This window comes from Passer montanus, unplaced genomic scaffold (assembly GCF_014805655.1).
Source record: "Passer montanus isolate IOZ18808 unplaced genomic scaffold, ASM1480565v1 scaffold167, whole genome shotgun sequence".
NCBI lineage: Eukaryota > Metazoa > Chordata > Aves > Passeriformes > Passeridae > Passer > Passer montanus.
The window spans coordinates 655438-671526 of NW_024363938.1; the positions used below are offsets into that span (position 1 = coordinate 655438).

The 16089-nt window shown below is 54.4% G+C and overlaps 1 protein-coding gene and 1 long non-coding RNA gene across 2 annotated transcripts; one reads left to right on the forward strand and one right to left on the reverse strand.

Annotated features, from left to right (window-relative positions):
• Position 1: 1 nt before the first annotated feature.
• LOC120499690 lies at positions 2–2808 on the forward strand. The gene is made up of 2 exons (XR_005626944.1): positions 2–76; positions 193–2808. It is a non-coding gene; the product is annotated as an uncharacterized LOC120499690 (long non-coding RNA).
• On the reverse strand, positions 1358–16069 carry ERLIN1 (ER lipid raft associated 1). The gene is given in 13 exon segments (XM_039703680.1): positions 1358–4266; positions 4268–4411; positions 4578–4657; positions 4931–5020; positions 5492–5583; positions 6462–6520; positions 6953–7026; positions 7908–8033; positions 9269–9330; positions 12812–12858; positions 13202–13283; positions 14313–14461; positions 15924–16069. Coding segments are annotated over 13 exon segments (1179 nt in total). The 5' UTR covers positions 15999–16069; the 3' UTR covers positions 1358–4167.
• Positions 16070–16089: the final 20 nt, after the last annotated feature.

Sequence of the window (16089 nt, forward strand, 5' to 3'; positions counted from 1 at the left end):
TCCCCAGCAGGCCCCGCAGCCACCCGCCCCCGGCCCGCTGGGGCCGCCTCGCTCCCCTCCGGCATGGGCCCCGCAGGTAACCACCCCTCCCAAAGCCCCCCTGTGCGGGCACATCCCGGCTGGGGGACCCTTCCTGTCCCGCTCCGGGTCCTGCTGGAGTCTGTGAGGCAGTCGGGTCTCTCCTCCCGGCAGGCGAAGCCGAAGCCGCCCAGCAAACCTCTGCCAGCGCTGAAGGGCAAAGTGCCGAGCCACGGCGAGGGCACGCCGGCACCGTCCCTTCCACCCTTTCAGCGGTGTCCCCCGCCCAAGGTGGCCCTGAAGCCGCCCCCTGCCAGGAGGTGACCAAGGATGCTCCATCCGCCACCGCGGCCGGCCGGGAGCGGCACAGCTGGGTGGTGGCACAGCTGGAGAGCCATGGTCTCGCTTCCACCCTTACTTGAATTGCCGGCCAGACCCTCAGACCCTGCCCGGGGTGGGCACCAGTGTTTACAGATCCTCGAGTTGTGCCTTAATGGACTCGGCAGCCTCACGGTCCAGCCGGGGCTTCCCAAGGAAACCAGGAGCGGGGACAATGCCAGCTCCGGCTTGGAGGACCAACCCACGTTGCGCCCTGGGAGCTGCTGCCTTCTCTCCCGACGTCCTGAATGTGTCCTGTCCCCCTGCCCTTCCCTGCCGGAGAGAGGAGCTCCTGGCACCACGGGGCAGAAGAGCACAGCGCCGTGGGGACCTGCCCCAGGGACATCACCCCGGGGGATGTCACCAGGGGCTGTGGCAGGTCCGAGCTGGGCTTGGCCTCCCCACGGGGCTTTTATCTCTGGAGTTATTCCTTGAGTGTTCAAAAGGGAATTCCCTGGGAGCCTTTTTACTGCAGCCATTTATTTATGACCCTTATGTGACCATTTTGAGCCACTTGCTGTAAAACCAGGCCTCCCATTTTTTGATATAATTGAGGTTCAAGGCTTTTATACCAATAAAGACTGAAGGAAGAGGTGTCATGGGGTGTGTCTGGGCAGGAGGGCACAGCGGGGTGGCAGCAGGCAGGGAGCTGTGCGGGGACCACGGAAGGGGAAAAGGGTGGAGCTGAGCTCCCCAGTCCAGTGCCAGAGCCACAGGGGCTGATGTGCAGCACATTCTGCCAGCCACGCAGAGCCAGGCTGCCCCAGGATGCTGCAGGGAGTCCCCTCATGCTCAGCACCATCCTGCCTGTGGCTGGCTTGGAGCACAGCTCCCAGGGTGGCACTCGCTGCAGCCGAGGACACCCACACCATGCAGTGCTGCTGCAGGGGACAGGCAGAGGGGTCCCCCACTTCATGTGCCACCAGCCCTAGGACACATAAAACCATCCCAAAAAATGGTAACAAAATAATTTTATTCTGCTTTATCAAAAGAACTTAACTGTGAATGTAAACCTGACCGGATGTATCGTGTTTCCTTAAGGAGATGCGCATCCAGGGGCAGACCCCTTTAGTCACAGGGCCACACAGGCCATGGGAGAGGAGAAAAAAGCCAGTTCCATCCCAAAATCCCAGCTGCAGCCATGTCCCTGCTCACAGCTGGGGCTCAGAGGGCAGTAAGGGTGCCAAAGCCGTGGCCAGCCCCTCCTGCACACACTGGGGCTGCTGCAGCAGGGGCTGGGGAAGCAGGGGAGGGGGCTGCTGCAGAAGGCACTGGGCATCACACATGCTGCTGCAGGAGCTGGGACCACGGGAGCATCCCCTGGGGTCCCTCAGACCACGTGGGGAGGTGGCTGATGCATACAGAGGGACACTGAGCCAGTGACAGCCACTGGAGGCAAAGTCATGGCGCAGGGAGGCACGGCAAGGCTGGGATCCAAAGGGAAGCAGCTCTTCCTGCACTGGCCTGGCAGGCTTTCCTGCTCCCTGCATGGACATCTTGCTCTGATCACTGCAGGGGAGCTGTCAACTGCCTGGTTATTGCTCCCAGCAGCTCCCCTCTGCCCTTGTCACTTCCAGGCTGGCAGAACCTACTCTGTCCAGCCACTCCTGATGGCCAGTGTGCCCAATCCCAGTAACACATGAAGAAAATCATGGAGACCACATTCCTGCCATCATTCCCTCCAGCAGTGCTTCTAGCCTATAAAGCCTGCCCTCATCCCAAAATCCAACCAAAGGGGTGCTGCTGGGGTGAGGGGAGGTCTGTGCCAAGGGACTGCCAGAACACTGAGGAGGTGGCAGGGAGAGATGAGACTACACTGCTCCATCAAAGCCATCCCACAGGAAAAAAAGAGACCCTGCAAGCCAAGCAGCACTTCCAGAAAACATTTCAAACACTACAGAACACACTGCCACCCCTCTCTGCCCTGGTGCCCTGGTGACTGGCTCCTGCCATGGCTGGGTTGGAAGAGGAGCTGGGATCCTGGAGCAGAGCATCAGCTGAGCCTTGGGAGTTTGCAGGCAGACAGAGGACAAGAAAGACTGCCTGAAACTGCTGCAAAGTCCCACAGTTACGTCTCACACCCTGCAGAAGGGGCAGGGCCAACACAACCCTGCTGTGCCCCAGAGATGGAGGAGAGCAGCCAGGACAGGAGCAGAGACAGCAGGAGGCACCGTGTGCTGCTGGAGACACTGCCACCCCTGAAACCCAGCCACACAGGGTGGGGACACAGCATGCAGAGCCCACACAGCTCCTCTGGGGACACCACAGCACAGGCAAAGCTGCTTTGGGTTGGATGTTTCTCAATGGCACAAGCTAAACACATCCCTCCCCTGGCCAGGAGGCTGCAGGTGGAGCCAGGGACAGAAGATCCAAACAGGATGAGTGCCAGGAGTGTCACCACCCCCCAGCCCCTCCAAGGCTGGCATGGCTGCTCTGAGGGGACAGGACATGATGCACAGGGAGAGCAGGTCTCTGAGCATGCAGCAGGCAGTGCTGGGGTGCTCCCAGCTGGAGGATGGCATTCCAGCTCCTGCCAGCTGCTTCCCCAGGTGTTGCACCCCAGATCCTCACAGAGCACGAGGAGGAGCAGGTCCTAAAAGCAAGCACAGACTCACAAGCAGGGGGAGGAAGGAGGGAAAGCAGAAAGCAGGTTTGTCCCAGCAGATTCCCCCCGCCCCAGGCAGCTCTCCCTCACCCTGCCACGGCACACCAGGAGCAGGGTGGGATATATCACAGCACAGATCAGGACACAAGATCCACCTGCCAGCAAGCCTGGCCAGGGATGAGAGGCTCAGGGACACACTCCTTGCCATGGCTGTTGAAGGACATACAAAGCAGCTGCCACTTCCTGGAGCAGTGGATTTTGCATGGAAGAGCAGCGATGCCTCACCTACTTTGCAGCTGAAGTGTCAAACATCTGCTCTGCTGCACAGCAGGGTCCTTTCACTCTTCTCTTCCCCTTCACTTTGCCAGCATGGCACAGCAGTGGAAACTCAGCCCTGGTTTTGGTGAATGACTTGCAGGGAGGGTGGAATCTGAGCAAAGACTTGCCAGGCTCTCTTCCCAAAGAGCTGCTCCGAGGTGCTCCTGAAAGTCTGGTTTAGGAGGCAGTGAGAACACCACAGTCAGTCCCAGGCAGCCAGTGCAAGGCTCTTGCTTGGAGAGGGGTCACACAATCCCTTCAGAGGTTGCTTCCTCCAAGTTGTTATCTAGCACTGCTGTCTGCAGGAATATCAAGGCTGTGCAGATCCTACTCCCATAAGCTATTCCACAGCAAACCACTCCTCGCCCCCAGCAGGAACAAGCTGGCCAAGGAGAGTCCACTCCACTGGAGTCCTCGAGGAGAGCGAGACCACGTCAGCAGAAACCTTCACCAAGCAAAGCTTCAGCAGCAGGATGAGGGAACCTCCTCTTCACTCAGCCTCAGCCAGGAGTGCTGAGCAATGACCAGTGTGCAGCAACACAGCACTCAAAGCCACATCTCCTTCCTGCAGAGCAACTCCTGCTAAATAACTGCACCTACCCCGGGAGGCTTTCCTGCTGTCTGTCGTTTAATATTCCAGTATAGGTATGTTAGTACAGGATTATCCCTCCTTTGGAAGCACCAATTTAACAGGGGGAGAAACAGAAGAGGCAGAGCCCTTGCAATCTGTTGCTAGAAGAAAATCAACCCAACTGCCACCTATACACAAGATGTCCAGGCAGGCAGGTGCTGCATCCGCCCCAGCGGCACAGGGCCTTGTCCCCGGGCACAGCCGGGCTCGCTCGGAGCTACACCGGGCTCCTTCTGCCTCCCTCAGCCACTGCTCTCCTCGCCTCGCAGGGGGCTTTCTCCAGGGCTCTCTGGGGTTTCCTGTGCAGGAAGGCTGGTTTGGTGGGCAGTCCTCAGGCCGGCCTGCTGGAAGGCACAGGAATCCAGGAACACGCCGGGGATGCGGTCGCCGAAGTACAGCTTGCTGTTGGCAGCTATGGCCTGGTACTTCATCAGCTCCAGATACTCAGGGGTCAGCTTCAGCTGCAAAAAACAGAAACCAGAGAGCTAAGAGACAACTTTCTGAGCCCTGCAGCATTACATTTCATGTCAGGCAGCCCCTCATGGGGTGTGGGCTGTCAGATGAAGCGTTTTCCCAGTGCTGACCACTTGCAGCTGAAGCAGTAACTTGCAGCTTCCCAGAGCTCACCTTGTTGGAGTCAGCCAGCTTCCGAGCAGTGTAGTACTCTGCATCAGCTTTTGCCTTCTCCCTTGCCAGGAATGCAGCATCTAACACAGCAGCAGAGGGACAGGAAAGGAAGCATTAGGAAGTGAATGGCCCCATATCACACTGAGCACCTGAGCCCTCACCCCACGGGGACCAGCTGACCCAGGAGTGCCCATGGCAGCCTGGCTGGCCCTGCACCTGCCCTGCAGCTTTCTGGAGTTCCATGCACAGGGAATGATCCCAGTGCACAGCCCTGCACCCCTGCAGCACCCTCGATGACTTCTGCAGGTCTGAGGTCACCACCCCAGCCAGCAGAGCCCCAGCAGTGTGCTCACCCTCAATCTCAGAAATCCGCTTCTCCGTTTCCTTCTCCATGATCTTCTGCTGGTAGTGGATCCTGGCCACCTGTGCAGCCTTCTCTGCCTCTGCAATCACAAAGGGCTCAGCTGGGAAATTCACTTCTCAGGCCTTGAGCACCAGCACCCTGACCCCAGCACCTGGCTGCAGGGTCTGCCACACCAGGAGCTGGCTCCCTGCTCCCTCCCTTCCCACTCAGTGCCAGTCCGTGCTCCAAGCAGCAGAGTTACAGGAAGAAAACACCATGCTGGTGTCTGCAGAGCTGACATCCTGTTTGGAAGTGTGATCCCTCTGGCACAGGAACATGGAGCTCCAAGCCCAAGCAGCTTTTCCAGCAGACTGATTTCCTCCGTCCCTGCTGCAGGACAGAGGTGCTCCCTGTTCTGCTGCTGTAGGATTGTCACCCAGATGTTCAAAACAACTGCTTGTGCAGCCTGGCTGAGCCTCCCTCAGGGAGCTGCCAGTGATGGAAGGCAATGTGCTGCCCAGCTTAGCAGGGGAGGCAGGAATGGAGGCTGAGCCCCTGCTGGTGCCATTACCTATGAGTGCTTTCTTCCTGTCTGTCTCTGCCTCCTTCTCCACCACCTTCTGCCTCTGGGCTGCAATCAGCAGCTTGGTCTTCTCAGCCTCCCTGCAAGGGCAGAAGTGTTATCCTGGGGAAAGGGAATGAGGAGCAGTATTGGGGTACACAAAACAGGGAGTTACTTTGGACCTTATTAGCATAAGAGATGTGATAAACAAAATGCCTTGGCAAGAGCAAACAGAACTTTGAGAATTAAATCAAGATTGCAAGAAGATTCAATTTCAGACTGGCTTACTGGAAAAAGAAAATTACATCAACTTCTGCAAGCAAAAGATGTTTAAAATGTGTAAGTTTGACTATGTGATGATTAACCCAATCACTGTAGTAAGACATTACCAATCTTCCTAGAATAAGTATATAAGCAGCTGTACTTCACAATAAATTGGGATTCTTTGACCATCTCAATGCCTTCCCCGTCTCTCCAATCACTGATAGAGCAGCTCTGCAGCCCAGGAGAGGCCACAGGGACAAGAGGCCAGCCAGCTGCCAGCTCCCTGCTCACAGCCTTGGGGACTGGCTGTCTGCACCGTATGAGCCCACACAGGCCAGAGGAAGGGATCATCCCCCTCTCCATCTGGCCACATCTGGATTCAAGTCCAGTCTGAGGCCCTCAGGACAAGGAGCAGGGCAATGTGGGCTGGGAGCTGGGCTTGCTCAGCCAAAGGTTGAGACCCAACAGCATCTCCTTCTACCCAAAGGCATCCCAGAGATCTTGGAGAGGAGCTTATGGGCAAGACATCAACACCCCTGAGTCCTGATTTCAGTATGGAAATGGAAAACAAAAGGCACAAGCACACCTGGCCAAGCACACACTGCCTGGAGCTCACCTCTCACTCCCTGAGCACCAGGGAAGAGCTTTCCAACAGCACTGTGCCTGTGCAGGACCCTCAAAAGCAATTAATGCAATTTTATGCCCAGCTACTCACATTAGCTCAAAGTTTCTTCGGATGGCCTCTGGAATTTTGGGTTTTGTAACACGCACGGCCTGTGAGAGCAGAAAAAGGGAGCACATTTCAAAGGAAACACTTTGATGCAATCTGAATAACCAAGACATCTCTCTGCAAAAGCAGCTGCAGTGCTGTGGACTGTGGTGCCTAATCCTCCTGTGCAACACAGCTGAGCATGGTCACTGTCCCAGAGGTGTCCCACATTCCCATTTCCTGCCATCCATTCCAACCCACACTCCCACCAGGGGCAGAGGCTCCAAGCCTCATCCAAGCTGGCTTTGGACACTTCCAGGGATCCAAGGGCAGCCACAGCTTCTCTGGGCACCCTGTGCCAGGGCCTCATCCCCCTGAGCACAAAACATTCATCTTTCAGTTTAAAACTGTTGTCCCTTGTCCTGTCACTGCAGGCTTTAGCAAAAAGTCTTTCTTCATCTTTTTAAATCTCTCATTATTGAGAGGTCACAACCCACCTGGATAGTGAGACCTGGTGCCATGACATTGAGGTCTTTCTGCAGGGCCAACTTCAGGTTCTCATCTATCTGATCTGTGTTTGGAGGACAAAAGAGAGACCAGCTGGTTTATCATGTTTTTCCCCACAGCTTGTGTGGCAAAGAGCAGCAGGCCTTGAAGAGCAGGTAACTCTGGAGTGTAAGATAAGGATGCCTCCTGAGACATTCAGTACATTGTTTCCCTTCCTAGGCCCCCTGAAAAACATTCCCAAAAGGAGACTCACGTGCTGGTGTCTAGTTCAGCTGGTGATGGATTTGTGTTATCTAAACTAAGTGCAAATGGCTTTCAGCAAGAAAGAATACTCAGAGCTTGTGGTAGAAGTCTATTCCCTCTTAGCACTTGGACTTGGAGTACATTAATATTAAAATTCTGACAACCTTTTATCTGCCATTTTTGCCCTGCTCAGCCACTCAAGAGGGAACAGAACCTGTTCTGTCTTATGGGGCACATGCCCACCAAGGAGAGTATGACCTGTGCTAATTCCTGAAGCTCTGCTACCTCCCTGTGAAAAACCTTCCAGCTCTCACTTGCTAGAGACAGCCAGAAGAAAGCTGTGAAAGTACAGGAGTGAATTCAGAAACAGAGTAGGGGATTAAAAGCAGAAGCAGAACAAGACAAATCCACTGTCACAGTGAAGGCCACAGGCATCACTGCACACACAAGAGCAGAGTGGCTGCTTTGTGCATCCTAAAAAAAAAGGTGGAAAAAGACTGAAATCAAATTCCCACATGCAGATGGGGAAAGAAAGAGACACCTGAGTCACTGAAGTTACAGGGGAAGTGGCAGATGGATGTAAAAGGAGCTGGATCCTACACTGCAACTCCAGCACAGGAGCAGTGTGGTCCAAGGGTGCAATATCCTGCAGGATATTCCAGTGGCATCCCAGCTGGGATCACCCAGCTGCCATGCACTTACCAAAGAGCTCGATGTACACCTCCTGCAGGGTGTGGGCACTGCAGAACTGGTTCAGCTCGTGGTGGATTTTGTTGAAGATCAAGGTCTTGTCGTAGTCTGCGGTGTAATTCCTCACGATGTCGTACACTGGGAAGGGAGAAGCAGCACAGGTCACCACTGGCACCTGGCAGGATGTCAGGGAAGGAGAGCAGCACTGGGACAGGGCTTTCAGGACTTGGGTAGCCAAAGCCACAGCTGCCCTGCCCAGCTGTCAGGTGCTGCTGGGATTGCACAACTCCATGGCAGGATGTACTGCCTGGTCCTGTTTTATCATCTGCATACACAAATGAAACAGCAAAGCCTCAGCAGGACCTGCCTGCACAGGAGCAGGCACTGCTGAAAAGTGAGAACAAGGATCACTCCCATTATTTAAACCACCCAGATCCTGCACCAAAAGAAACATGGCCAGCAGGTCAGGGGAGGGGGATTCTCTGCCTCTGCTCCTGCTGTGAGCCCACCTGGAACCTGTGCACAGTTCTGGCCCACTTTCCCCCCACATAAGGAGGGATGGAACTGTTGGAGCAGGTCCAGAGGTGCCCATGGAGATGCTGAGGGGTCTGGAGCATCTTCCCTGTGGAGCCAGGCTGGGAGAGCTGGGAATGCTCAGCTTGGGGAAGGGAAGGGTGTGTGGAGACCTCACAGCTCCTTCCAGGGCCTGAAGGGACACAGGGGAGCTGGAGAGGGACCCTGCAACAGGAACAGGAGTGACAAGACACAGGGAATGGGTTCAAACTGACAGAGGGGAAATTTAGGTGAGATAAATGGAATAAATTCTTGGTTGTGAGGGTGGGCAGGCCCTGGCACAGGGTGCCCAGAGAAGCTGTGGCTGCCCCTGGATCCCTGGAAATGTCCAAGCCAGGTTGGATGGGGCTTGGAGCATCCTGGGATAGTGGAAGGTGTCCCTGCCCATGGCAGGGGTTAGGATGGACTGAGCTTTAAGGTCCTTTCCAGCCCAAACCCCTCCATGACTCTATGAATTACATCAGGAATTCACCCTCCAGTGCCTCAGCAGTGCTGGAGTTTTGCACCAAGCTGTACTGCAGAACAAAAACAAGCTGTCTGTGTCTCTGGGGTGGTGAAATAAGGAGGTAAGAGGCTCCTCCATAGGTTCTGTCTCTGCAATTTTCTCAGGAGCTGAGCTGGAAGCACCTGGGATCAACACTACATGACCAGGAGCTGTAAGGGTAACAACAAATGGAAACAGACAGGGAAGCTCTCCAGGCATGGAAAAGTGAAGTCCTGCAGGAAAAACCAAGACAGAGCTGCCCCAGAATGAGTGAAGGCAGCCACAGCTGTGCCTGCTGAACCAGGATGGGAAATACCTGCATATGGGGCCAGCTTATTCACAACTTCTATTCGGTCAATGTAGATCATAACACCACCACTGCAAGGGAAAAGAGACTTCATCAGCGACCACTGCAGCTGCTACACTTAACAGATTTAAAGCAAAGGCATATTTATCCCTCTTCTAACAGTTAACAGATTTAAAGGAAAGGCATCTCCATCCCTGTTTTACAATATTCTGGGCATTTTGCAATGAGATGGCAGCGAATCCCAGTCCTTCTCTCTGCACAAATCCAGCAAACCTGCAAAGCACTTTCCCATTTCTGATATCCTACTCAACCAGCCAAAGAAAAGCTTTTCTGAACAGGAATGCAGCTGCAGCTCTCAGGAAAGCAGAGGAGAAGGCAGCAAGGACAGCAGGTGACAGCTGCCACCAAATACAGACAAACCTCAGCTCTTCTGGGAGCAACACATGGTAAATAGAAAAAGCCCTTGGTTTAATTCCCAATCACTGACTGCAGCAGGAGCTTGGCAAGGCCCAGGAGAAGGAAGGAACAAAGCACATGGCAGACTTCAATCCATGCTCCCAGCTCCAGTGTCTCCTGGTGCTCTCCAGGAGCACCACAAGCAGCTCAGCAGAGGCAGCCTGCAGGCAATCCTCTCCCCAGGAAAAGATGGCAGGGAAAGGGGCAATCAGAGGCCAGGCTTGTCCTCAGCCTCTGCTCCTACTGGTGTGCCTTTCAGAAAGCCATGCCCACCCCTGGGTACCTGTAACACCAGAGAAAAGCACAAACTCTACAAGGAAGAAAAAACCCCTTAACTTTCAGCAGCTCTAAGTCTCTTGAGAGCCTAATTTTAAAGCAGAATACTCCTGCTGTGATGTCCTTGGGACAAAGGCATATCAGAGAGCAGAAGCTTCAGCAGGAACTGTTTAGAGACAGCTCATTCCTGGCAGTGCAACTCCCACATTCCCAAACTCAGTCTCTGTGATGTTTTAACTCAAACATATCCCCCACGACAAACTCCTTTCTTATTTTGCAGATCTTGATCTCTGGCAGCTCAAAGCCAAGTCTGCAGAAAAAAAAAACAACCTGAGCTTGCCTGTGTCTGTGTTCTCTTGGAAAAGGCTTCCCAACCCCTCCTGTGCTTGCTCCAAACCTGCTCCATGACAACTATGAGCTAAAACCACTGGTGATGGATGGACCTGGTCTGCTGCAAATCTGGTACTTCAATTTTAAAGGGATGTCAGAAAGAAAAGGAGAGTGTCTGCAACACCCTGATCCTACCAGGACTCATCACATCACCTCCCTGGCAGGAAAGGGTCTGAAATGGCACCTCAGGCCCCTGAGGGCTGCCTGACTCCAGCACCACCTTCCACAGCAATCCTGTCAAAGATCTCAGCCAGTCTGGGACAATAAGTGGGATGTTACCCACTGTTACTCCATGGTTATGAATAACTCCTAAGTGTTTCTGTGGTGTGCTTGGGGATAAGGACATGTTATCAGTCCTGCTGGTCGTGCAGTGGCTTTGAGGAAACAGGAGCCACTCAGACCCCAAAGCCTGCAGGGAGAGAGGAACAAGGAGAAACCCATAACAGGACACAGACTTTGTGCACTTGGGAGAATTTTAAGCATAATTAGGCAGCAGTGCTGCCTGAGCTGACAGGACAAGGAGAGAGCATCCAGGGAATGGAGATGGACACATGTAGCAGGAAGACCTTGGAAAGCCTCAGAGAAGTCAGAATCCAACTCAGGGTTTAAAATCTCTATTTAATGTATTCACTGAATGCTGCCAGGTACAAACAAGACAGGTGAGGCAAAAACTGGGGATGGGACACCCACACAGACACTCAGAAGCTTCCCAATATAGATAAGGACAGAGGGAACAGGGATATAAAGAGAAACCCAGCCTTCAAAATCTGATTGTTTAATATGTAAACACAAACCCTGGAACTGTTTAGGATCTGTTCTGGCAGCAGACTTTGAACTGGGACAGTGACAGTGCAGGTGTGTTCCATTTGTTATTTATAAGCTCATGTTTTCCTATGGAAATGTGGATGCAAAGCTCTGGCACCAGCAGCTGCAGACTTTGGATCCCAAATGCAGCCAGCTGAAAGGCTCCTGCAGCAACAGCTGGCAATGGACAGGGCTACTGGGACCTTTGGTCAGGAGTGCCTTCAATTACTAACTGAGATAATAATTAACTTCTGCTGGTTTAAATCCCATTTTTACTGCCTGCACCTTCCCAACCACCTGCAACACTGAAATTCAACAGGAGCTTCATTTTTAGCTCCTAAATCATAGAAGCACAGAATGTGTAAGGCTGGTTTTGGCCTCAACCTTTGATCTTTTGATCTTGTTTACCTCACCACAAAAGGACTTTGGACAAGGCCCTGAAGTGACAGGAGAAGGGGGAACGGGTTCAGACTGACAGGGGAAATTTAGGTGAGATATATGGAAAAAATTATTGGCTGGCGGGGTGGGCAGGCCTGGCACAGGGTGCCCAGAGCAGCTGGGGCTGCCCCTGGATCCCTGGCAGTGCCCAAGGCCAGGCTGGACAGGGCTTGGAGCAGCCTGGGACAGTGGAAGTGTCCCTGCCATGGCAGGGGTGGCACTGTGTAGGCTTTAATGTCCCTTCCCACCCAAACCATTTTGTGATTCTGTGAAAGCTGCAGCACTGAACACTGACATTATTTACAGACACTCCTGAAAAACCTGTGAGATCTGAAATTAAAACCATGAGACCTTTATGGTAATATTTAAGCCCCAGTGATATCTGATGCTGAACAACTCCAAGAAAGTTAATATGAGTTAAACCCGACCAAAATTAATTCTGTTTTATTAACATTGCCACTAACATTCACATTTTAATTTCAAGTGGTCACTGTGTGTCACCACTCCAGCCACCACTGATTTTTTTAAACAGAAATTTTGTTGAGGACCCTGAACATAAAAGACAAGGAGAATCACCAGGTTTTTTTTTTACCCTGAGGAGTCATCACTTGAACTTGTGGATGAACCAACACAACAGGATCTGTAACCCAACTCAACCAGCCCTCTCCTCCTGCTTGTCACAACTCAAGCAGGTCTGTGCTGACAGAATCAGCCTGATTATGCAGCAGGAATTTAATTTGGAAGTGAACTCCCTCCCACCAGGAGGATTGCCACTCCCCCTTTCCTTCTGCCCACTGCTGGGGTCAGCACCTGTATCAGCCACAAGACTCAGAGTGCAAATCACCAGTCTGAGCAAAGCACAAGCAATGGGGTGTCTGAGTGTCAGCTGAGGGGAGAAGCCCAGAAAAATTCAAGATAACATCACCACAAATGCAAATATCCCTCATTGCACAAGCAATGGGGTGTCAGAGTAACTGAGGGGAGAAGCCCAGAAAAATTTGAGATAACGTCACAGTAAATGCAAACATCCTCTGAACAGCAGCTCCAGCAAGAGCCAGCATTCCCCCCGTTCTGTTACAGTGTGTACATTTGGGATTAATTTATGCCTTTACTTCCCAATCCCTGTGTCCCAGCACTGCAAATGAGCCCAGGGAATGCATCTAGAAGAAATACAAGTGGAGGCCATACCTTGTCCCACAAGGCACATTCTTCACTTCATCAGTCTGCAGCGTGGTCTGCAACACAAACACAGCCAGCGCTCACACACCTGACTCCCAGGAAGGCCCAGACCCCCACAGTGGCACCACAGAGCCAGAACCCTGTCCTTGGCCTCTCTGGTGATGCCTGCAGGCGTGGGCAGAAGGCAAAGCTTCTCCTCCCCTGCTCTTTGGGGGATGCTGTGCCTGCTTCCCTGCTCTGGAATGTGGTGTTCCAGGGAAACAGTGACAGCCACAAACGTGGAGTGTCCTCCCTGAGCAGGACACTGCCAGCCCCAGCAGTGTCACACACACACACATGGAGGGGAGAGCTTTCCAGGAGGACAAGTCCTGGCTCCCCGGGGAGGGAGAGGGCACTGACCTGCACGGATTTGAAGGTGGTGATGAACGGGAGCATGATGTGGTAGCCAGGGCCGCTCGGGCTGGTCAGCAACGCTCCGCCCCTGAGGAGAGGGAGGAAAACAGGCTCAGGAGGTGGCAAACAGCCAGGACTGGCTTTGAGGACAAGCAGGGACAGCTCAAACTGCCAGGGGTCACAAAGAATTGCATCAGTGTGCTAAATTCACCAGCAATTCCCCAGCAAAGGGGCTGAGTGCACCCGACCTTTGCCTGCTGCAACTTTCCACAGAGCCTTTAACTCTTGGAGCGGGCAGCTATTGCTAAACCCTCCCAGCACTGCAACACTGCACAGAGCTGCAAGAACACAGATCTCTCCTCTAAATAGTTCTCTGGTAACCATGGAAAAATGCAGCCGTGGATGTGATGCTGCCAGTTTGGGCTTTGGCAGAGCCCCTCACCCAGAGCAAACCCCTGGGGTGTTAATGCTCACAGGACTGTGGTTAAAGGGAACTGGGGGAGAGACCTCAAATGTGCCCCAGTCAACTCTCTGAAGCAAAAGCTGGCAGAGGTGTCACCCTCTCCCCAGGAACATGCAGTGTCCCCAAGTGCTACACATTTTGCAGAGTGCTCTTTCCTTCAGCCCTCAGTCTCTCCTCTTCTCTTCTATGGATGCTGTTAGCGTGCACATTAAACAGGCTGCTTTTGTTTAGTTCTCCCCCACTGCACAAAGTTGCGTTTTGTCTTAAGTAGAATACAGTTCTGTGCAAACGAACAACAAAACTGCAACCTCTGTACTCATTTTTTCCTCAAGTGGCATAGTCTCTAGGCCTTTACAGAATTTATTGTGCTCTATTCCACAAAGAACATTTTTACTTTCAATTTTTTTGAGCGCTGAGTGGGAAGGGCAGGGAGAACATTCCAAAGCACCCACACAGCGGGAGATCAACAGATGCGAGAAGGCAGGACAGAGCCAGAGCTCTGGAATCAGTTTGTGAGAAGGGCAGGGAGGCAGGAGAGGCAGGAGAGGCGGCTCAGAGACCCAGGCACACAAGGGCTCGGTGATGGCAGCAGCAAGAACAAGGGCTGCCCTCACGGGGGAAAGCGGAGGGGGCAATGCCGGGGCAGGGATGTACCTGTAGTACACGGCCAGGTGTCCCTCCTCGACCCTGTGGATGGCGGAGTAGAGCAGGAAGACCAGGAGCCCGGTGGCAGCGGCGGCCGCGGCGCCGGCCTGGGCCATGGCCATGCTCGCATCCCCTCCCGCGCCGGGGCTCCGCGGGCCCTGCCGGCACAGCACGGCCTCAGCACGGCCTCACACCGGCCCCACACCGCCCTGAACACTGGCCCCACACCGCCCTCAGCACGCCCTCAGCACCGCCCTCACACCGCCCTCAGCACCGCCCTCACACCGCTTCAGCACCGCCCTGAGCACCGCCCTCAGCACGGCCCTCACACCGCCCGGCGACGGGACCGCCGCCACACACCGGCACGGACCGGGACCGGGACAGGGACGGGGACCGGACAGGGACAGGGATAGGGACAGGGACGGGACAGGGACAGGACCGGGACAGGGGGAGGGACGGGGTACAGGGACAGCAACAGGGACCGGGACCGGGACAGGACAGGGGACAAAGGAGAGGGGACAGGGACGGGACAGGGATAGGGATGGGACAGGGGCAGACGGGACAGGGACCAGGACGGGTCAGAGACCGGGACAGGGACAGGGATTGGGACAGGGGTAGGGATGGGACAGGGACAGGGCCGCACCGGGGCTGCGCCAGAGGGACCGCCCGGCCCGGCCCCTCTCCCCGTGCTCCCCCGTCCCATTCCTGTCCCAATCCCCACCTCTATCCCCGTGCTCCCCTGTCCCGCCCATATCCCTATCCTGCACTTGTCCCGTTCCTTTACCCCAATCCCCGTCCCGCAGCTCGCCCTAGCCTTTATCCCAATCCCTGTCCCGTGTCCTGTCCCTACAGTTTATCCTAATCCCTGCCCCGTTCCTTTATCCCAGTCCTTTAACACAATACCTGTCCCGTACCTGTCCCATTCCTTTATCCCATTCCTTTATCCCGATCCTCCATCTCGATCCCTGTCCTGTACCTGTCCTGTTCCTTTATCCAAATCCTTTATCCCAATCCCTGTCCCGTTCTTTTATCCCAATCTCTATCCTTTATCCCAATCCCTGTCCCGTATCTGTCCATTTCCTTTATCCCGATCCCATCCCCTTATCCCGATCCCTGTCCCTTTCCTTTATCCCAATCATTTATCCCGATCCTGTTCCCTTATCCCAATCCCTGTCCCGTTCCTTTATCCTAATCCCGTTTCCTTATCCCAATCTCTGTCCCGTTCCTTTATCCCGATCCGTGCCTCGTTCCCTTATCCCGATCCCTGTCCTGTACATGTCCCGTTCCCTTATCCCGTACCTTTATCCCGATCCCTTATCTCGTACCTGTCCCGATCCCTTATCCCCATCCCTTATCCCCATCCCCTATCCCGATCCCTTATCCCGTTCCCTTATCCCGATCCCTTATCCCGATCCCCTATCCCCTTCCCTTATCCCCATCCCCTATCCCGATCCCTTATCCCGTTCCCTTATCCCGATCCCTTATCTCGTACCTGTCCCGTTCCCTTATCCCGATCCCCTATCCCGATCCCTTATCCCGATCCCCTGTCCCGATCCCCTATCCCGATCCCTTATCCCCATCCCCTATCCCCATCCCCTATCCCATTCCCTTATCCCGTACCTGTCCCGTTCCCCACGTGCTGCCGAGGCCGCGCTCCCACCCCCGCCGCGCACGCGCGCCGGCGCGCGGCACCATGGGCGCGCCACGTCGGCGCTGGATGATGACGTCACAGCACCACCGGGTTGCCAGGCGACGGCGTGATGGCGACGGCGGCGCGGCAGCGACC